General features: G+C 42.4%; 1 protein-coding gene across 3 annotated transcripts in view; it reads left to right on the forward strand.

Moving 5' to 3' along the window:
- Positions 1-5,165: 5,165 nt before the first annotated feature.
- Positions 5,166-22,966, forward strand: part of LOC128702580 (protein tumorous imaginal discs, mitochondrial) — a 43,394-nt gene continuing 25,593 nt past the window's right edge. For all 3 annotated transcript variants that reach the window (XM_053796881.2, XM_053796882.2, XM_053796883.2), the window contains exons 1-4: positions 5,166-5,354; positions 15,194-15,408; positions 18,052-18,294; positions 19,024-19,192. In XM_053796881.2, the coding sequence (XP_053652856.2) occupies positions 5,180-5,354; positions 15,194-15,408; positions 18,052-18,294; positions 19,024-19,192 (802 nt within the window). In that variant the 5' untranslated portion in view covers positions 5,166-5,179. The remainder of the gene's footprint in view (positions 5,355-15,193; positions 15,409-18,051; positions 18,295-19,023; positions 19,193-22,966) is intronic.

Genomic DNA, 22,966 nt, shown 5'->3' on the forward strand with positions numbered 1-22,966 from the left:
CACCTAAAGTCGGTTCCTGACCAGCCGGGCTGTGGCTTGTACGTTGGTTTGCGTGCAGCCAGCAGCAACAGCCTGGTTGATCAGGCTCTGATCCACCAGGAGGCCTGGTCACAGACCGGGCCGCGGGGGCGTTGACCCCCGGAACTCTCTCCAGGTAAACTCCAGGTAATACATTAATATAAAAATAATTGAGATAGTTGTGAATGTGTAGCAGCTGAGAAAGACAAAATCTTGTACTTTGTGACCTCGTACAACACCTTATACCAATCGCCCCTCTACTTCTCAGAAGTCCAAAAAATCCACATTGCTCAAATCTTCTTTGCCCCTTCCTTCCCTTCTTCCACCTCCACACTTTACCTTTCCAGTCTCTGTGCCTAGTTCTTCCCCTCTATCTGGCTCTATTACAAGTATGGAGGTTCACCCTCCTCCTCATACTATGCCTTCCAACCCCGTCCCCTCCCAAGTTTCTCCCTCTTCTACAACCTCCCAGGTTTCTGCCTCTTCTATCCCCCCCACACTTCATCTCCAGTCCCCTACACTCTTTCGTCCCCCTCTACTTTGGTACAGTCCATTACTGTCCCAATCTTTACTCACCCTCCTCCTTCTACCTCCAATATAGTCTCCCATACATCTTTGAATTCAGAAACACTTGAAGCCATTTCAGAATATATTGCAGAGACTAAACCTTCAATGGACACTGATTCACCTCCTGTTCCTTCTCTTCCCTCTCCTCCATCTTCACAACTCCACTCTTTGCAACGCTCCATTCCTTCGCTGCTTGAACGTCTTCCAATGCCACCACACGTTGACTTTTCTAACCCCTCTAGTCCGTAGGTGCCCTTCCCTACGGATTCCTGGTATTTTCTTCATCGCCAATCATGGCCTATTTACAGTGGAATATCCGCGGCCTCAGGGGTTATCAGGGTGAGCTTCAGATGTTGCTTTCCAGGTTTTCCCCTGTTGGTGCTTGCTTACAAGAACCAAAATTACACTCAGCTGTTTTCCAACCTATCTCAGGCTATAATTTATTGTATTCTTCGAATCCTTTCTCAGATGGGACCTTTAATGAAAGTGCTCTTCTTCTACGCAATGATATTCCGTACCTCGCTGCATTACACTGCAGCCCGTATCCACTTGACTAAGTGGTATACAATATGTTCTTTATATCTCTCTCCTTCTCGAGCATTTTCTATCCCAGATTTTGCCTTTGTAGTTTCATCCTTACCACCACCACCGATGTTATCCTGATGCCAAATGACTTCGAACAGGCGATAAATGACATGCCCATGCACTCTGCCCCAGGGCCAGACTCGTGGAACTCTGTGTTCATCAAGAACTGCAAGAAGCCCCTATCACGAGCCTTTTCCATCCTATGGAGAGGGAGCATGGACACGGGGGTCGTTCCACAGTTACTAAAAACAACAGACATAGCCCCACTCCACAAAGGGGGCAGTAAAGCAACAGCAAAGAACTACAGACCAATAGCACTAACATCCCATATCATAAAAATCTTTGAAAGGGTCATAAGAAGCAAGATCACCACCCATCTAGAAACCCATCAGTTACACAACCCAGGGCAACATGGGTTTAGAACAGGTCGCTCCTGTCTGTCTCAACTATTGGATCACTACGACAAGGTCCTAAATGCACTAGAAGATAAAAAGAACGCAGATGTAATATATACAGACTTTGCAAAAGCCTTCGACAAGTGTGACCATGGCGTAATAGCGCACAAAATGCGTGCTAAAGGAATAACAGGAAAAGTCGGTCGATGGATCTATAATTTCCTCACTAACAGAACACAGAGAGTAGTCGTCAACAGAGTAAAGTCCGAGGCAGCTACAGTGAAAAGCTCTGTTCCACAAGGCACAGTACTCGCTCCTATCTTGTTCCTCATCCTCATATCCAACATAGACAAGGATGTCAGCCACAGCACCGTGTCTTCCTTTGCAGATGACACCCGAATCTGCATGACAGTGTCTTCCATTGCAGACACTGCAAGGCTCCAGGCGGACATCAACCAAATCTTTCAGTGGGCTGCAGAAAACAATATGAAGTTCAATGATGAGAAATTTCAATTACTCAGATATGGTAAACACGAGGAAATTAAATCTTCATCAGAGTACAAAACAAATTCTGGCCACAAAATAGAGCGAAACACCAACGTCAAAGACCTGGGAGTGATCATGTCGGAGGATCTCACCTTCAAGGACCATAACATTGTATCAATCGCATCTGCTAGAAAAATGACAGGATGGATAATGAGAACCTTCAAAACTAGGGAGGCCAAGCCCATGATGACACTCTTCAGGTCACTTGTTCTATCTAGGCTGGAATATTGCTGCACACTAACAGCACCTTTCAAGGCAGGTGAAATTGCTGACCTAGAAAATGTACAGAGAACCTTCACGGCGCACATAACGGAGATAAAACACCTCAATTACTGGGAGCGCTTGAGGTTCCTGAACCTGTATTCCCTGGAATGCAGGCGGGAGAGATACATGATTATATACACCTGGAAAATCCTAGAGGGACTAGTACCGAACTTGCACACGAAAATCGCTTACTACGAAAGCAAAAGACTTGGCAGACGATGCAACATCCCCCCAATGAAAAGCAGGGGTGTCACTAGCACGTTAAGAGACCATACAATAAGTGTCAGGGGCCCGAGACTGTTCAACTGCCTCCCAGCATACATAAGGGTGATTACCAACAGACCCCTGGCAGTCTTCAAGCTGGCACTGGACAAGCACCTAAAGTCGGTACCTGACCAGCCGGGCTGTGGCTTGTACGTTGGTTTGCGTGCAGCCAGCAGCAACAGCCTGGTTGATCAGGCTCTGATCCACCAGGAGGCCTGGTCACAGACCGGGCCACGGGGGCGTTGACCCACGGAACTCTCTCCAGGTAAACTCCAGGTAAACCCCCACTTCTGTTACTTGGTGATTTCAATGCCCACCATTTCCTCTGGGGGGGGTCTCATTGTGACTCACGTGGCATCCAGTTGGAGGCTTTTCTCGCCTTTCACCCCCTCCATGTTTTAAATACGGGTACTCCCACCCATTTTGATCCTCGTACTCATACTCTATCTTGCATCGATCTATCAGTCTGCTCTTCCTCCACTGCACTAGACTTCACCTGGTCTGTTCTACCGGACTTACATGACAGTGATCATTTTCCAATCATTCTTACTTCTCCTTCATATCCACCTGGCAATTTGATCGGGCAAATTGGGACCTTTACTCGCAACTCACTGCTTTTAGTGAGGTTCCTTCTTCATCCTCCATTGATGAGCTCCTACACCTCTTCTCGACGTCAGTTTATACTGCAGCTTCTCATTCTATACCCCAAACCTCAGGCAGGCATTCTCAGAAGTGTGTGCCTTGGTGGTCTCCTGCTTGTGCTCGTGCAGTACGTTTGAAACGGGCTGCGTGGGGCAGGTACCGGTACAATAGAACCAATGAGAGACTTCTTGATTTTAAGCAGAAGCGTGTGATCGCTCGCCGTGTCATCCGTGATGCTAAACGCACTTGCTGGCGTGACTATGTTTCCACCATCACCTCTGCTTCTTCTATGAGTGCAGTCCCTGGTCCCTGGTCATGTTGACGTACAGGGCAATGAACAGGCAGACACTGCTGCGCGGTCAGCAGTACATGACCTACCAGTTTCATATAGTGGTGTTCCATTTCTGGACTATTTTGCTACAATAGCTGCCCACCTTCACACCCGTTGGCAACAACGTTGGTCAACTCTGCTTGGTAACAAACTTCATTCTATTAAACCGAGCATAGGTTACTGGCCGTCTTCTTGTCATCAGTGCCGAGGTTGGGAGACCACTCTCTCCCGCCTTTGCATTGGTCACACTCGTCTTACTCATGGGTATCTCATGGAGGGGCACCCTGTTCCTCTCTGTGAGCAGTGTCAAGTTCCAGTATCGATTAGCCACATTCTGTTAGACTGCCCTCTCTATCAACGAGCACGCAGAATTTACCTCCAACGTCGTCTTCGTTCTACTACTCTCTCTTTACCTTCCCTTCTTGCTGATGGACCCTCCTTTAATCCTGACTCTCTCATAGACTTCTTGACAACGACTGATTTACTCCACAAACTCTAATGACGATACCTTTCGCACTCCTCTCAGCCCTTTCTAGCTCAGTTTCTTGCTGCCCTCTGCCCTTCCACCATCCACTACCCCGCTGTTCTCCGTAACCTATTACTCATCCATCTCCCTTTTACCACCTGATGCCCTCGCTTCCTTCCTGCCCTGTATGGCCCTTGTGGTTTAGCGCTTCTTTTTGATTATAATAATGTATTATTATTATTATAATCAAGGGGGAAGCGCTAAACCCGGAGGATTATACAGCGCCTGGGGGGGGGGATGTGGAAGGCATTCAGGCTTAATTCGGGGAACTGGAGCACAGATCCAATTCCCTAAATCAAGAGCCCCTCACCAACATCAAGGAACCTTCCTTGAGGGGTATAATAATGTAGTGTTGTGAATGAATGCCTTGTAAGTTATTTTCAAAAGATATAAAAAGAAATTTATTTTTTGTACGTAATATAATAAAACCTAAATACCAAAAATAATACGTCATTCAAATATGAAGATAAAAATAATTAAGTTGTGAATGTGGAGCAGCTGAGAGGGACAAAATTTTGTACCGTTGTGAATGCCTCATAAATTATTTTAAAAAGATATAAAACGAAATATATTTTTTTTTGCATATAATATAACAAAACCTAAATATCAAAAACAATATAACATTAACATACTAAGATAAAAATAATAAAGTTAGTTGTGAATGTGTAGCAGCTGAGTGACAAAATTTTGTGCCGTTGTGAATGCCTAAGAAATTCATTTGAAGAGATATAAAAAGAAATTTATTTTTTTATATAATATATTATTATTATAATCAAAAAAGAAGCGCTAAGCCACAAGGGCTATACAACTTTATATAATATAGCAAAACCTAAATACTAAAAAAAAACAATAAAACATTAATATACTAAGATAAAAATAATAAATAAAGACTTAGGTCTCAGACACTCCCTAAAGAGGGAGCCAAGGCCGGGTCACCACTACTTGGAAAAGACCCGGGCCGGGAGAATACCGGCGAATAAAAAAAAAAAAAAAAAAAAATAAAGTTAGTTGTGAATGTGTAGCAGCTGAGACAACAACAACATGGCGGCCGGTGTGGCGGCTCCCCGCGCTCTCTCCTGCTGGAAATTGTTGCACCAGCCTGCAAGATGTTGCTCCAGGGTGCTATATCACGGTGTTCATGGTAGTTTGTACTTCTCCACACATTCCTGGGTGACAGTAGGGCGACTCAGGCTGATAAATAACGTCCTACACCAGGGTAAATACTGGGTCTGCGTCGTCTGCTGGGGCACTTGTTACCCCCTGCGGGTTTACCGCGAATTGGGTTAATTAACACGGGTGTGATGTTAATTACTAAGTGGGTTATAATGGCTGGTAATTAGCCCGTTAGTGTAATTACACTGACAAGATATATTACGAGTTAAGTAACCTGTTTTAAAGTGATGGGTTTTGACCCCCAGTGGAGGGCTCTTGATCCCAGGAACTGGAGTGATCTTCTTTCCTCGGATCAGACCTCATTATCCTTCATCCTCCTACACCTTGGTTGACTCCCTACAGGTTTAATGCTCCTCATAAATGTAATTAAGTAATTTATTGGATTAGAGATTATATAAAACTTTTGTATTAATGTATTGGAAAAAATTATTATAGTAATTGTTATATAATTGTTATATAATTGTAGTAATTATTATAATTATGTACTATTATTTAATTATTTTTTATTAAATTTATTTATTGTATTCATTATTTTAGTAATTATTATTATTATAATTATTATAATTATTATAATTATAATTATTATAATTATTATAATTATAATTATAATTATTATTATTTTTTTTTTTTTCAACAAGTCGGTCGTCTCCCACCGAGGCACGGTGACCCACCGAGGCACGGTGACCCACCGAGGCAGGGTGACCCACCGAGGCAGGGCGACCCACCGAGGCAGGGCGACCCACCGAGGCAGGGTGACCCACCGAGGCAGGGTGACCCACCGAGGCAGGGTGACCCACCGAGGCAGGGTGACCCACCGAGGCAGGGTGACCCACCGAGGCAGGGTGACCCACCGAGGCAGGGCGACCCACCGAGGCAGGGTGACCCACCGAGGCAGGGTGACCCACCGAGGCAGGGCGACCCACCGAGGCAGGGTGACCCACCGAGGCAGGGTGACCCACCGAGGCAGGGCGACCCACCGAGGCAGGGTGACCCACCGAGGCAGGGTGACCCACCGAGGCAGGGTGACCCACCGAGGCAGGGCGACCCACCGAGGCAGGGTGACCCACCGAGGCAGGGTGACCCACCGAGGCAGGGCGACCCACCGAGGCAGGGTGACCCACCGAGGCAGGGTGACCCACCGAGGCAGGGTGACCCACCGAGGCAGGGTGACCCACCGAGGCAGGGTGACCCACCGAGGCAGGGTGACCCACCGAGGCAGGGCAACCCACCGAGGCAGGGCAACCCACCGAGGCAGGGTGACCCAAAAAAGAAAGAAAATCCCCAAAAAGAAAATACTTTCATCATCATTCAACACTTTCACCACACTCACACATTATCACTGTTTTTGCAGAGGTGCTCAGAATACAACAGTTTAGAAGCATATACATATAAAGATACACAACATATCCCTCCAAACTGCCAATATCCCAAACCCCTCCTTTAAAGTGCAGGCATTGTACTTCCCATTTCCAGGACTCAAGTCCGACTATATGAAAATAACCGGTTTCCCTGAATCCCTTCACTAAATATTACCCTGCTCACACTCCAACAGATCGTCAGGTCCCAAGTACCATTCGTCTCCATTCACTCCTATCTAACACGCTCACGCACGCTTGCTGGAAGTCCAAGCCCCTTACCCACAAAACCTCCTTTACCCCCTCTCTCCAACCCTTTCGAGGACGACCCCTACCCCTCCTTCCTTCCCCTATAGATTTATATGCTTTCCATGTCATTCTACTTTGATCCATTCTCTCTAAATGACCAAACCACCTCAACAACCCCTCTTCTGCCCTCTGACTAATACTTTTATTAACTCCACACCTTCTCCTAATTTCCACACTCCGAATTTTCTGCATAATATTTACACCACACATTGCCCTTAAACAGGACATCTCCACTGCCTCCAACCGTCTCCTCGCTGCTGCATTTACCACCCAAGCTTCACACCCATATAAGAGTGTTGGTACTACTATACTTTCATACATTCCCTTCTTTGCCTCCATAGATAACGTTTTTTGACTCCACATATACCTCAACGCACCACTCACCTTTTTTCCCTCATCAATTCTATGATTAACCTCATCCTTCATAAATCCATCCGCCGACACGTCAACTCCCAAGTATCTGAAAACATTCACTTCTTCCATACTCCTCCTCCCCAATTTGATATCCAATTTTTCTTTATCTAAATCATTTGACACCCTCATCACCTTACTCTTTTCTATGTTCACTTTCAACTTTCTACCTTTACACACATTCCCAAACTCATCCACTAACCTTTGCAATTTTTCTTTAGAATCTCCCATAAGCACAGTATCATCAGCAAAAAGTAACTGTGTCAATTCCCATTTTGAATTTGATTCCCCAAAATTTAATCCCACCCCTCTCCCAAACACCCTAGCATTTACTTCCTTTACAACCCCATCTATAAATATATTAAACAACCATGGTGACATTACACATCCCTGTCTAAGACCTACTTTTACCGGGAAGTAGTCTCCCTCTCTTCTACACACCCTAACCTGAGCCTCACTATCCTCATAAAAACTCTTTACAGCATTTAATAACTTACCACCTATTCCATATACTTGCAACATCTGCCACATTGCTCCTCTATCCACTCTATCATATGCCTTTTCTAAATCCATAAATGCAATAAAAACTTCCCTATCTTTATCTAAATACTGTTCACATATATGCTTCAATGTAAACACCTGATCTACACATCCCCTACCTACTCTAAAACCTCCTTGCTCATCCGCAATCCTACATTCTGTCTTACCTCTAATTCTTTCAATTATAACCCTACCGTACACTTTTCCTGGTATACTCAGTAAGCTTATTCCTCTATAATTTTTACAGTCTCTTTTGTCCCATTTCCCTTTATATAAAGGGACTATACATGCTCTCTGCCAATCCCTAGGTACCTTCCCCTCTTTCATACATTTATTAAACAAAAGTACCAACCACTCCAACACTATATCCCCCCTGCTTTTAACATTTCTGTCATGATCCCATCAGTTCCAGCTGCTTTACCCCCTTTCATTTTACGTAATGCCTCACGTACCTCCCCCACACTTACATTCTGCTCTTCTTCACTCCTAAAAGATGGTATACCTCCCTGACCAGTGCATGAAATTACTGCCTCTGTTTCTTCCTTAACATTTAAAAGTTCCTCAAAATATTCTCGCCATCTACCCAATACCTCCATCTCCCCATCTACTAACTCCCCTACTCTGTTTTTAACTGACAAATCCATATTTTCCCTAGGCTTTCTTAACTTGTTTAACTCACTCCAAAATTTTTTCTTATTTTCATTAAAATTTCTTGACAGTGCCTCTCCCACTCTATCATCTGCTCTCCTTTTGCACTCTCTCACCACTCTCTTTACCTTTCTTTTACTCTCCATATACTCTGCTCTTCTTATAACACTTCTGCTTTGTAAAAACCTCTCATAAGCTACCTTTTTCTCTTTTATCACACCCTTTACTTCATCATTCCACCAATCACTCCTCTTTCCTCCTGCCCCCACCCTCCTATAACCACAAACTTCTGCCCCACATTCTAATACTGCATTTTTAAAACTATTCCAACCCTCTTCAACCCCCCCCACTACTCATCTTTGCACTAGCCCACCTTTCTGCCAATAGACGCTTATATCTCACCCGAACTTCCTCCTCCCTTAGTTTATACACTTTCACCTCCCTCTTATTTGTTGTTGCCACCTTCCTCTTTTCCCATCTACCTCTTACTCTAACTGTAGCTACAACTAAATAATGATCCGATATATCAGTTGCCCCTCTATAAACATGTACATCCTGAAGCCTACCCATCAACCTTTTATCCACCAATACATAATCTAATAAACTACTTTCATTACGTGCTACATCATACCTTGTATATTTATCCTCTTTTTCATAAAATATGTATTACTTATTACCAAATTTCTTTCTACACATAGCTCAATTAAAGGCTCCCCATTTACATTTACCCCTGGCACCCCAAATTTACCTACTACTCCTTCCATAACATTTTTACCCACTTTAGCATTGAAATCCCCAACCACCATTACTCTCACACTTGATTCAAAACTCCCCACGCATTCACTCAACATTTCCCAAAATCTCTCTCTCTCCTCTACACTTCTCTCTTCTCCAGGTGCATACACACTTACTATAACCCACTTTTCACATCCAATCTTTATTTTACTCCACATAATCCTTGAATTAATACATTTATAGTCCCTCTTTTCCTGCCATAGCTTATCCTTCAACATTATTGCTACTCTTTCTTTAGCTCTAACTCTATTTGAAACCCCTGACCTAATCCCATTTATTCCTCTCCACTGAAACTCTTCCACCCCCTTCAGCTTTGTTTCACTTAAGGCCAGGACATCCAGCTTCTTCTCATTCATAACATCCACAATCATCTCTTTCTTATCATCTGCACAACATCCACGCACATTCAGACTTCCCACTTTGACAATTTTCTTCTTCTTATTCTTTTTAGTAATCTTTACAGGAAAAGGGGTTACTAGCCCATTGTTCCCGGCATTTTAGTTGACTTTTACAACACGCATGGCTTTCGGAGGAAAGATTCTTATTCCACTTCCCCATGAATATAAAAGGAAAATTAATAAGACCAAGAACTATTAAGATAAAATCAAAGAAAACTCAGATGAGTGTGTATAAATAAATGTGTACATGTATGTGTAGTGTGACCTAAGTGTAAGTAGAAGTAGCAAGACATGCCTGTAATCTTGCATATTTATGAGACAGACAAAAGACATCAGCAATCCTACCATCATGTAAAACAATCACAGGCTTCGTTTTACACTCACTTGGCAGGACGGTAGTAGCTCCCTGGGTGGTTACTGTCTACCAACCTACTACCTATAATTATTATAATTATGATAATTATTATTATTATAATTATAATTATTATTATAATTATTATTATTATTATTATTATTATTATTATTATTATTATTATTATTATTTTTTTTTTTTTTTTTTTTTTTTTTTTTTTCTTTTTTTTTTTCAACAAGTCGGCCGTCTCCCACCGAGGCAGGGTGACCCAAAAAAGAAAGAAAATCCCCCAAAAAGAAATTTTCTTCTTCTTATTCTATTTAGTAATGTTTACAGGAAAAGGGGTTACTAGCCCATTGTTCCCGGCATTTTAGTTGACTTTTACAACACGCATGGCTTACGGAGGAAAGATTCTTATTCCACTTCCCCATGGATATAAAAGGAAAAGTAATAAGACCAAGAACTATTAAGATAAAATCAAAGAAAACTCAGATGAGTGTGTATAAATAAATGTGTACATGTATGTGTAGTGTGACCTAAGTGTAAGTAGAAGTAGCAAGACGTACCTGTAATCTTGCATATTTATGAGACAGACAAAAGACATCAGCAATCCTACCATCATGTAAAACAATCACAGGCTTCGTTTTACACTCACTTGGCAGGACGGTAGTAGCTCCCTGGGTGGTTACTGTCTACCAACCTACTACCTATAATTATTATAATTATGATAATTATTATTATTATAATTATAATTATTATTATAATTATTATTATTATTATTATTATTATTATTATTATTATTATTATTATTATTATTACGTATTCATTATTTTTGTATTATTTTTATTGTTTATTTCATTACTATTAATTTTCTACTTAATATTAAATGTTTATTATAATACAATAAAGTCTCAGAAATCGAACACCGAGCTTAAAGAAGAAATGTACAATATTCAGATTCATTTATTTCTTTGCAAGTAGTACATTGAGATGATATATTTACGATAATGAGTCGCAGGGCAGAGAGAGCCTCTGTTATGCCCGGGCATCGTGAAGTTCAGGGACGACCAATTAGTGATCAAAGAAACTAATTTCCGCAGACATGTTTTGAATTTTCACTAATAGTTGTTTCTAATTCAATTAAACAAAACAACGGCAGCTTCACCATCTCTGAAGTCTTAGTAAGAATCCTCCTGAAAACAGTAAACCTGCCATCACGTAGTCTCTCCTGAAGAAGAATTGAGACACTTGTGCAACACATGGGAATCTTTATTGAAGAAACGTTTCGCCACACAGTGGCTTCATCAGTCCAATACAAAGTAGAAATTGGTAAGGAGAGGAGAAGTTTGAGGTAATCAGTCCCTCAACCTGGAATCGATGTGTTCAGTCCATCACTCTTGTAGGAAGTGCAGCATAGGGCCAGAGAGATGGCTTATATACTGCGGTGAGATGAGTTGAAGCAGGAGGAGGCGGGATCACAGTGGGACCTGCCACTAGTGCCTCAATTCTTCAACTTGTCTGTTTTCAAAACCATTCATCACATCTGTCAGACACTGCAACATCATGGGATCTTGGTACAAAGACTTCAACGCTTGTCCAACCTTTGGACGACGACCTACTTACACTAGTGGCAGGTCCCACTGTGATCCCGCCTCCTCCTGCTTCAACTCATCTCACCGCAGTATATAAGCCATCTCTCTGGCCCTGTGCTGCACTTCCTACAAGAGTGATGGACTGAACACATCGATTCCAGGTTGAGGGACTGATTACCTCCAACTTCTCCTCTCCTTACCAATTTCTACTTTGTATTGGACTGATAAAGCCACTGTGTGGCAAAACGTTTCTTCAGTAAAGATTCCCATGTGTTGCACAAGTGTCTCAATTCTTCAACTTGTCGATTTTCAAAACCATTCATCACACACACACATAGTCTCTCCTGTTATACTACACAAACCACATTACAGAGAATGAACACTGAAACAGGCCTTCTCTATTCAGTCTATATTTGTCTAACCTATTTTTATGTTACCCAACTAATAGCTTTTATATCCTTTTACTCATGTACGAGTTAATTGCTCTACCATATTGTATTACTACTACTACAACTTACGTCACTACTACTACCACTACCACTAGTATTGCACCTCACTCTGAGCCTTTATATACCCTCTGTGTCCATGTACTGTTTGTAACAGCTTGACAAAGCTCCTGGAGAGCGAAACGTTGCCACAATAAAATGTCACATTAGTTGCACTTGTGTCCTTTTACTTTACAATTTGATACCAGTCCCTCTAGGATTTTCCATGTGTATATTATCATGTATCTTTCTTGCCTGCATTCCAGGAAGTACAGGTCGAGGAACTTCAACCGTTCCCAGTAATTTAGGTGTTTTATCATACTTATGTGTGTTGTGAGAGTTCTCTGTACACTCTCTAGGTCAGCAATTTCACCTGCCTTGATAGGTGCTGTTAGTGTGCAGCAATATTCCAGCTAAGAGAGAACAAGTGATCTGTAGTGTCATCATAGGCTTGGTGTCCCTAGTTTTGAAAGTTCTCATTATCCATCCTGTCATTTTTTCTTGCAGGTGTGTTAGGTACATTGTTGTGATCTTTGAAACTTACCCTGACATGATCACTCCCAGGTCCTTCACATTAGTTTTTCACTCTGTTGTTTGGTTGGAATTTGTTTTATAATCCAATGCAGTTTTAATTTACCCAAGTTTTCCATATCTTGATAATTGAAATTCCTCTTCATTGAACTTCATATTGTTTTCTGTGGCCTTTTTAAAGATTTGGTTGATGGGTTGTAAAACTCCAAGCCAGTGTGTTAACCACTTGGCCACCTGGTTACAATAAGATTTAGTCAACTATGTGTATTTATACACCATATACATGCATTATATACTCATTCAACCTTATTTGTATACATTTAATGACCATAAATACATTTTTTTTTTTCAACAAGTCGGCTGTCTCCCACCGAGGCAGGGTGACCCAAAAAGAAAGAAAATCCCCAAAAAAGAAAATACTTTCATCATCATTCAACACTTTCACCTCACTCACACATAATCACTGTTTTTGCAGAGGTGCTCAGAACACGACAGTTTAGAAGCATATACAGTGGACCCTTGACCAGCGATGGCATCGATTAACGATAAATCTGACTAGCGATACATTTTATCGCAAAAATTTTGCCTTGATTAGCGCTAAAAAACTCGACCAACACTATTCGTTCCGTCTGAGACGCATCCACTTCTGGTCAGTGTTTACAAGCCAGCCAGCCACCGCGGTCGCTTCCAAGCATACAATCGGAACATTTCATATTATCACAGCCTTTTTAGTGATTGCACCTGCAAAATAAGTCACCATGGGCCCCAAGAAAGCTTCTAGTGCCAACCCTACAGCAAAAAGGGGTGAGAATTACTATGGATATGAAGAAAGAGATCATTGCTAAGTATGAAAGTGGAGTGCGTGTCTCTGAGCTGGCCAGGCTGTACACAAAACCCCAATCAACCATCGCTACTATTGTGGCCAAGAAAACGGCAATCAAGGAAGCTGTTCTTGCCAAAGGTGCAACTATGTTTTCGAAACTGAGATCGCAAGTGATAGAAGATGTTGAGAGACTGTTATTGGTGTGGATAAACGAAAAACAGATAGCAGGAGATAGCATCTCTCAAGCGATCATATGTGAAAAGGCTAGGAAGTTGCATGACGATTTAATTAGAAAAATGCCAGCAACTAGTGGTGATGTGAGTGAATTTAAGGCCAGCAAAGGTTGGTTTGAGAGATTTAAGAATCGTAGTGGCATACATAGTGTGATAAGGCATGGTGAGGCTGCCAGTTTGGACCAAAAAGCAGCTGAAAAATATGTGCAGGAATTCAAGGAGTACATAGACAGTGAAGGACTGAAACCTGAACAAGTGTTTAATGGTGACACTGACAATGTTGTGAAACACTTTAGGAATGTCATAAAGGAACGGGAGGTACAGGCCTCTATGGGCAGATATGTTGTGAGACAGAAGTCCAGTGACTCTCAAGCTGGTCCTATTGGGATTAAAAGAAGAAGGGAAGTAACCCCAAAAAAGGACTTGCCACCTCAAGTCCTAATGGAAGGGGATTCCCCTTCTAAACACTAAGGCCATCAACACACTCCCCTCTTCCCATCCCATCAATCATCACCAGATCTTCAATAAAGGTAAGTGTCATGTAACTGTGCATGTCTTCTTCAGTTTGTGTGTATTAAAATTAATATTTCATGTGTTAAAAATTTTTTTTTTCAATACTTTGGGGTGTCTTGCACGGATTAATTTGATTTCCATTATTTCTTATGGGGAAAATTAACTTGACTAACGATTATTTTGACTAACGATGAGCTCTCAGGAACGGATTAATAGCATTAGTCGAGGGTCCACTGTACGTATAAAGATACACAACTTATCCCTCCAAACTGCTAATATATGTATTAATTTTTTATTTGGTATTAACACATCAGCCATTTACCACTGAGGTAGGGTGACCAGAAAAAGAAGACTTGACTAGCTTGGGCCAGTGGGTCTGATGCAGTGCTCCTTCCTTGTTAAGTGGAGGTGACTTGGGCCTGACTAACTTGGGCCAGTGGGTCTTGCGCAGTACTCCTTCTTTGTTAAGTGGAGGTGACTTGGACCTGACTAGCTTAGGCCATTAGAGGACTTTGACCTGTCTAGCATTGGCCAGTAGGCTTACTGCAGTGCTTCTTTATGTGCTTAATGCAGTACAGTGGACCCCCGCTTAACGATCACCTCCAAATGCGACCAATTATGTAAGTGTATTTATGTAAGTGCGTTTGTACGTGTATGTTTGGGGGTCTGAAATGGACTAATCTACTTCACAATATTCCTTATGGGAACAAATTCGGTCAGTACTGGCACCTGAACATACTTCTGGAATGAAAAAAGTTCGTTAACCGGGGGTCCACTGTATAATACAGCATAGTAATGCAGTGTAATTTTCTGTCTACTTTTGGGCTGCCATAAATCATGTCATTTAAGACTATGCAAATTACATGTGAGATATTACAGTATTTCCTGGCATTACAGGCAAGGTATTAGGACCCCAGGGCAGCTCGCAGTACCACACATCGCAAGGTTTTAAACAACGTGACTACTATGAAGTCCTTGGGATCCCACGCAATGCCTCCAGCAAGGAGATCAAGAAGGCTTATTACCAACTGGCAAAGAAGTACCACCCGGATGTTAATAAAGATGACCCCACCTCACAGAAAAAGTTCACCGAAGTTTCTGAAGCATATGAGGTAAGAGCCAGACTTGAGTCCTGGAGGTGTAGGTTTATTTAGGTACAGGTACACGTAAGTACAATTATCATACATAATAATATACAGCCTCTCCTCACTTAGCGACATACTCGTTTACTGACGACTTGGGCTTACAACAGGCTCTCTGACATGTATGCATACCTAAATGTATATTAGAGCTGATTTCCTCTATTCTGTTTATTACAATATACAGTACACTAGTGTATAAACATTAAAAATATACCAGAAATGTTATAAATGGTGCAAAGGTGACATTACGTAAAGCAATATCAAAGATGGTTGACACAAACCCACTACCATTATAGTATGCTCCTCACTTAGTGACGAATTTGTTTACTGACAGTCTTAGGAACGAAACTCCGTCATCAAATGAGGAGAGGCTGTATTAACAGTACATTAAGTCATTGACTTAGGAACACATTGAGAATCTTCTGTATTGTGTATATCATCATTATTTTGTATAATGTCATTACATATTATTATACGCAATTCAGGTCCCCAATGAGTGTGAGTTGAGGACTTACTGTACTGCGATTAGCCGGGAATCAAACCCCTGATCCTTTAGCACACCTCATGAGAAGCCTGCCAAAATTCTGAATTGCCTTAGTCCACTTAGTCATCAGTGCTTCAGACATCAGGTCTCCAGGACCACTGGACATGTCACCCCTGATGCGAGCACATACGTGGCCATGTAGGCTACAGGACTAATTTCATTCTCCTCCCATTTGGAATACCAGTCTTCACAAGCAATACAGACTGCTTGTGTGGTTAAAAGCACTCATTTGTCGATGCATTAATATAGTACATGTTTAAATTGCCCACCAGGATAACCCAAAAAAGTCAGTGACATCATTTCCATTGTGGTCCTTGTATTTCCATTGTGGTCCTTGTATTTCCATTGTGGTCCTTGTATTTCCATTGGGGTCCTTGTATTTTCATTGGGATCCTTGTATTTCCATTGAGGTCCTGGTATTTCCATTGAGGCCCTGGTATTTCCATTGGGGTCCTGGTATTTCCATTGAGGTTCTAATATTTCCATTGAGGTCCTGGTATTTCCATTGAGGTCCTGGTATTTCCATTGAGGTCCTGGTATTTCCATTGAGGTCCTGGTATTTCCATTGAGGTCCTGGTATTTCCATTGAGGTCCTGGTATTTCCATTGAGGTCCTGGTATTTCCATTGAGGTCCTAATATTTCCATTGAGGTCCTGGTATTTCCATTGAGGTCCTGGTATTTCCATTGAGGTCCTGGTATTTCCATTGAGGTCCTGGTATTTCCATTGGAAATAGAGACACAGGGACCCCATCTGAGCATCTGAAAAGTAGTGTAGATACATCTCTGGCAAGACAGTGGTGGAGTGAGTGATGGTGAAAGCGTTTCTTATTTTTTGGGTCACCCTGCACACTACATCCATGCCTAGCCTGGTACATCATCACTACCACGACCTTTCATTTGTTCTTGCAGTAGGTGTCTTGCGAAGTGTGTCCAGAGGCTAAAATTCTAATGATCTTCAGATGGCACTATTCTGTATGCAATTCCATCAACTGTGTGTGCCAGCAGACCAGCAGCAACAACCTGGTTGATACTCAACTCCCACTTAGGAAAGTGTGAGGGTTGAGTATGATGTGGGTTGTGTATTGTGCGAGATTAAGTTTCGTTGGGTTTACTTTAGGCTACATCAGGAAAAACGATAAGAAAAAGTCTACCAACAGACAACAGTATAAGAAAAAGTCTACCAACAGACAACAGTTAGCCACAACTGTTGCAAAACAGTGACAGTTTCTGTTGAAGGCTTCATCAACAGTCACCCATTTGACTGTTTTTACAACGGCGCTAAGTAAATAAGTCAGAAATCTAGCTTAGTTTCTAGTGGGTCACTGTCGTATGAAAGCTTCACTATTCTTTATAAGCTCAGTTGGAGGTCCGCAGCCCCACTTATCCATCACAGCCTGGTTGATCTGACACCTGGTGAAGATACTTCTATACTTGTTCCAGATATCAGAAAGATTGCTGGAACAAGTGTAGAAGTCTTCAAGAGGAAACTGTATCTTCACCAGGTGCTAGATCAACCAGGCTGTGATGGATATGTGGGGCAGCAGGCCACTAGCAGCAACAGCCTGGTTGACTAGGCTAGCACCAAGGAGTAGAAAGCTTCAGGAATAGAAAGACTCCAAAATCATGAAAGATATATCAAAGGTATACAGAAGAGGAGGGGCGTGGCTCCCACTTAACCCGTGTCTAATTCTTAATTAGTGTGTAAGCATTAGGATTAGTTTGTCTGAACTGCACAGCATGTTAGTGGCTTTCTTTTGTGCTTAAAAAGATTTTTATTACATGTAAAGTACATCTTCTATGTACTGTTTGCAGAAAGAAAATTGTCTACCACACTAGACTAAGTTTTAGGACTTAGTTGCCACGGGTTTAAAACCCACCTGTTCTGTGGTTTATTTGTAGTTTGTTATTACGCCTGCATTACTTCCTCCCCCCCCCACCGGTACTGTATAATTCCTACAGGTTTAACGCTCCCCCATAATTGCGATTTCATGAGTCATTAACACCAAGGGGTTAATTTCTCCATTAATCTCTTCTTAAAAATTGATTTTAATTGAAATTTTGTTACCAGGTGCTTGGTGATGAGGAGAAACGGCGCCAGTATGACACCATGGGACACACGGCAGAGCAGATGGGTCGTGCGGGCAGCAGCGGCATGGGCGGAAATCCATTCCAGTCTGGCTGGAGCTACCAGACAACCATTGATCCTGAGGAACTCTTCAGGAAGATCTTTGGTGATTTCCGAAGAGGCGGGTTTGACATGGGAGATCAGGACTTTGCTGAGTCCACATTCGGCTTTGGCGCTGCTCAGGAGGCAAGTTATTTACACAGGTGGCTCCAGGTGTTTTATACAGGGGGGAATTGGAGGTGACAGTGTCTAGTAGACAAGGATTTAGTGGTGACAATGTCTGGTAGACAAGGCTATAGGGGGGGGGGACTCTTAAAGCAGCAGCACTTTTTTTTTTTTTATTATCACACTGGCCGATTCCCACCAAGGCAGGGTGGCCCGAAAAAGAAAAACTTTCACCATCATTCACTCCATCACTTCAAGCAGCACTTTTATCTGAGTGAATTTGGGGGCTGATGGAATTTTGAGGGGGTCTGATTCCCCCCCTCTGCCTCACCCCTGTGACTGTTGGCATTACTTTTGTGACAATTCTAGTTTATGTAACAGTTTACAATGACTCTAACCTAACTTTCACTACCTCCTGACAGTTTACAATGACTCTAACCTAACTTTCACTGCCTCCTGACAGTTTACAATGACTCTAACCTAACTTTCACTGCCTCCTGACAGTTTACAATGACTCTAACCTAACTTTCACTGCCTCCTGACAGTTTACAATGACTCCAACCTAACTTTCACTACCTCCTGACAGTTTACAATGACTCCAACCTAACTTTCACTGCCTCCTGACAGTTTACAATGACTCTAACCTAACTTTCACTACCTCCTGACAATTTATAATCACTCTAACCTAACTTTCACTGCCTCCTGACAATTTATAATCACTCTAACCTAACTTTCACTGCCTCCCAACAGATTGCATTGAATCTAACGTTCTCTCAAGCAGCTCGGGGAATCAACAAGGATGTCACTCTCAATACGGTGGACATCTGCCCCAAGTGTTCAGGTTCTCGGTGCGAACCGGGAACTAAAGCAATACGATGCCAGTACTGCAATGGTACTGGAATGGAAACTATCTCCACAGGTGAGGATCTGCAGCAGTTATATGTAGTTACTGGCATACCTTATTAATGCTGTGGATACAGTGGACGCTCGGCCAAAACCAAAACCATTTTCCCCATAAAAAATAATGTAAATGGAATTAATCTGTTCCAGACACCCAGAAGTATCAACAAAAAAAAATTTTTTTACCCTAAAGATAGTTACATGCACAAAAGAATGAACATTACACACAACACTTAGTTTATTGAAGGTTATTGTTGCTGGAAGGAAGACAGGGAGGAGGGGAGAGGGAAGATAGGTTATTGTTTGGAAGGGAAATCCCACTCCATAAGGACTCTAGGTACCAAGTCCTTATCTGAGGTCACTTCCCTCCTTTGTTTTTTACTGTCACTAGGACCAGCTTGAGTCACTGGACCCCTGTCACACAATACAGTATATCTGTACAGATAGGTCTGTTTCTGGCATCTCTAAGATTTGCCTAAAATGGGACATGGCATTGTCATTGTAAAAGTCACCAGCACAGATTGCAACAGCTTTCTCAGGGTGATGTTGCTTCACAGATGAATGCACTTTAGTCCACATTGCACAAATCTCCTTAATCTTTGAAGAAGGCACCTTCTTCCATCTCTCTTCCTCCTCCTCTGAAGCCATTTCCTCAGCTGTGGTCTGTTGCTGTCGCAGATGAAGCTCGTGCAGCTCATCAGTGGTTAGCTCTTCATTATGGGCCTCCACCGACTCTTCCATATCCTCGCCATTCACATCCAACCCCATGGAATTCCCCAATGCCACAATTGATTGCACAGCAGGTTTAGGGTCGACAGGGTCACCCTCAAATCCTTCAAAATCCTTCTTTTGGACACAATCTGGCCACAATTTTTCCCAAGCAGAGTTCATCGTCCTGGAAGTCACTCCCTGTCAAGCCTTATCTATAAGGCTTACGGAGTGGAAGATACTGAAGTGATAACATAAGATAAGATTTCGTTTGGATTTTTAACCCCAGAGGGTTAGCCACCCAGGATAGCCCAAGAAAGTCAGTGCGTCATTGAGGACTGTCTAACTTATTTCCATTGGGGTCCTCAATCTTGTCCCCCAGGATGCGACCCACACCAGTCGACTAACACCCAGGTACCTATTTGCTGCTAGGTGAACAGGACAACAGGTGTACGGAAACTTGTCGAAATGTTTCCACCCGCCGAGAATCGAACCCGGGCCCTCCGTGTGTGAAGCGGGAGCTTTAGCCACCAGGGTCAATTCAGAGTCCAAGGTTATGTCAAAGCACCTTTGAAACATTGCTTTGGTGTACAGTTTTTTGAAGTTTGCAATGATCTGCTGGTTCATGGGCTGCAGGAGAGGAGTGGTGTTAGGAAGCAAAAACTTCACTATTACAAAACTGAATTTCTTAGACAATTGGTCTTCTAAATCTGGCGGATGAGCAGGAGCATTATCCATTAACAGGAGGCACTGGAGTTGCAGTTTATTATCCACTAGGGCCAAGCACTTAATTGAACCATTCCAGGAAAATTTCCCTGGCGACCCATGCCCTACTGTTTGCTTTCCACATCACACACAGTTTACTCTTGACAACACTGTTTTTCTTGAACACACTGGGATTTTCAGAGTGATACGCCAGTGTATTTGATAGGAGTGAATGGAGACAAATGGTTTTTAATACTTGACGTGCTGTTGGAGTGTGAGCAAAGTAACATTTATGAAGGGATTCAGGGAAACTGGCAGGCCGGACTTGAGTCCTGGAGAGTGTCTGCACTCTGAAGGAGGGGTGTTAATGTTGCAGTTTTATAACTGTTGTGTAAAGCACCCCTCTGGCAAGACAGTGATGGAGTGAATGATGATGAAAGTTTTTTTCGGGCCACCCTGCCTTGGTGGGAATTGGCCGATGTGTTGATAAAAAAAATAAATAAAAAAATAAAAAGTTAAGAGAGTGGTGAAGCAATGTAAAAAGAGAGCAAATGAGAGAGTGGGTGAGATGTTATCAACAAATTTTGTTGAAAATAAGAAAAAGTTTTGGAGTGAGATTAACAAGTTAAGAAAGCCTAGAGAACAAATGGATTTGTCAGTTAAAAATAGGAGAGGAGAGTTATTAAATGGAGAGTTAGAGGTATTGGGAAGATGGAAGGAATATTTTGAGGAATTGTTAAATGTTGATGAAGATAGGGAAGCTGTGATTTCGTGTATAGGGCAAGGAGGAATAACATCTTGTAGGAGTGAGGAAGAGCCAGTTGTGAGTGTGGGGGAAGTTCGTGAGGCAGTAGGTAAAATGAAAGGGGGTAAGGCAGCCGGGATTGATGAGATAAAGATAGAAATGTTAAAAGCAGGTGGGGATATAGTTTTGGAGTGGTTGGTGCAATTATTTAATAAATGTATGGAAGAGGGTAAGGTACCTAGGGATTGGCAGAGAGCATGCATAGTTCCTTTGTATAAAGGCAAAGGGGATAAAAGAGAGTGCAAAAATTATAGGGGGATAAGTCTGTTGAGTGTACCTGGTAAAGTGTATGGTAGAGTTATAATTGAAAGAATTAAGAGTAAGACGGAGAATAGGATAGCAGATGAACAAGGAGGCTTTAGGAAAGGTAGGGGGTGTGTGGACCAGGTGTTTACAGTGAAACATATAAGTGAACAGTATTTAGATAAGGCTAAAGAGGTCTTTGTGGCATTTATGGATTTGGAAAAGGCGTATGACAGGGTGGATAGGGGGGCAATGTGGCAGATGTTGCAAGTGTATGGTGTAGGAGGTAGGTTACTGAAAGCAGTGAAGAGTTTTTACGAGGATAGTGAGGCTCAAGTTAGAGTATGTAGGAAAGAGGGAAATTTTTTCCCAGTAAAAGTAGGCCTTAGACAAGGATGTGTGATGTCACCGTGGTTGTTTAATATATTTATAGATGGGGTTGTAAGAGAAGTAAATGCGAGGGTCTTGGCAAGAGGCGTGGAGTTAAAAGATAAAGAATCACACACAAAGTGGGAGTTGTCACAGCTGCTCTTTGCTGATGACACTGTGCTCTTGGGAGATTCTGAAGAGAAGTTGCAGAGATTGGTGGATGAATTTGGTAGGGTGTGCAAAAGAAGAAAATTAAAGGTGAATACAGGAAAGAGTAAGGTTATGAGGATAACAAAAAGATTAGGTGATGAAAGATTGAATATCAGATTGGAGGGAGAGAGTATGGAGGAGGTGAACGTATTCAGATATTTGGGAGTGGACGTGTCAGCGGATGGGTCTATGAAAGATGAGGTGAATCATAGAATTGATGAGGGAAAAAGAGTGAGTGGTGCACTTAGGAGTCTGTGGAGACAAAGAACTTTGTCCTTGGAGGCAAAGAGGGGAATGTATGAGAGTATAGTTTTACCAACGCTCTTATATGGGTGTGAAGCGTGGGTGATGAATGTTGCAGCGAGGAGAAGGCTGGAGGCAGTGGAGATGTCATGTCTGAGGGCAATGTGTGGTGTGAATATAATGCAGAGAATTCGTAGTTTGGAAGTTAGGAGGAGGTGCGGGATTACCAAAACTGTTGTCCAGAGGGCTGAGGAAGGGTTGTTGAGGTGGTTCGGACATGTAGAGAGAATGGAGCGAAACAGAATGACTTCAAGAGTGTATCAGTCTGTAGTGGAAGGAAGGCGGGGTAGGGGTCGGCCTAGGAAGGGTTGGAGGGAGGGGGTAAAGGAGGTTTTGTGTGCGAGGGGCTTGGACTTCCAGCAGGCATGCGTGAGCGTGTTTGATAGGAGTGAATGGAGACAAATGGTTTTTAATACTTGACGTGCTGTTGGAGTGTGAGCAAAGTAACAT

This window comes from Cherax quadricarinatus, chromosome 98 (genome assembly GCF_038502225.1).
Source record: "Cherax quadricarinatus isolate ZL_2023a chromosome 98, ASM3850222v1, whole genome shotgun sequence".
Lineage (NCBI taxonomy): Eukaryota > Metazoa > Arthropoda > Malacostraca > Decapoda > Parastacidae > Cherax > Cherax quadricarinatus.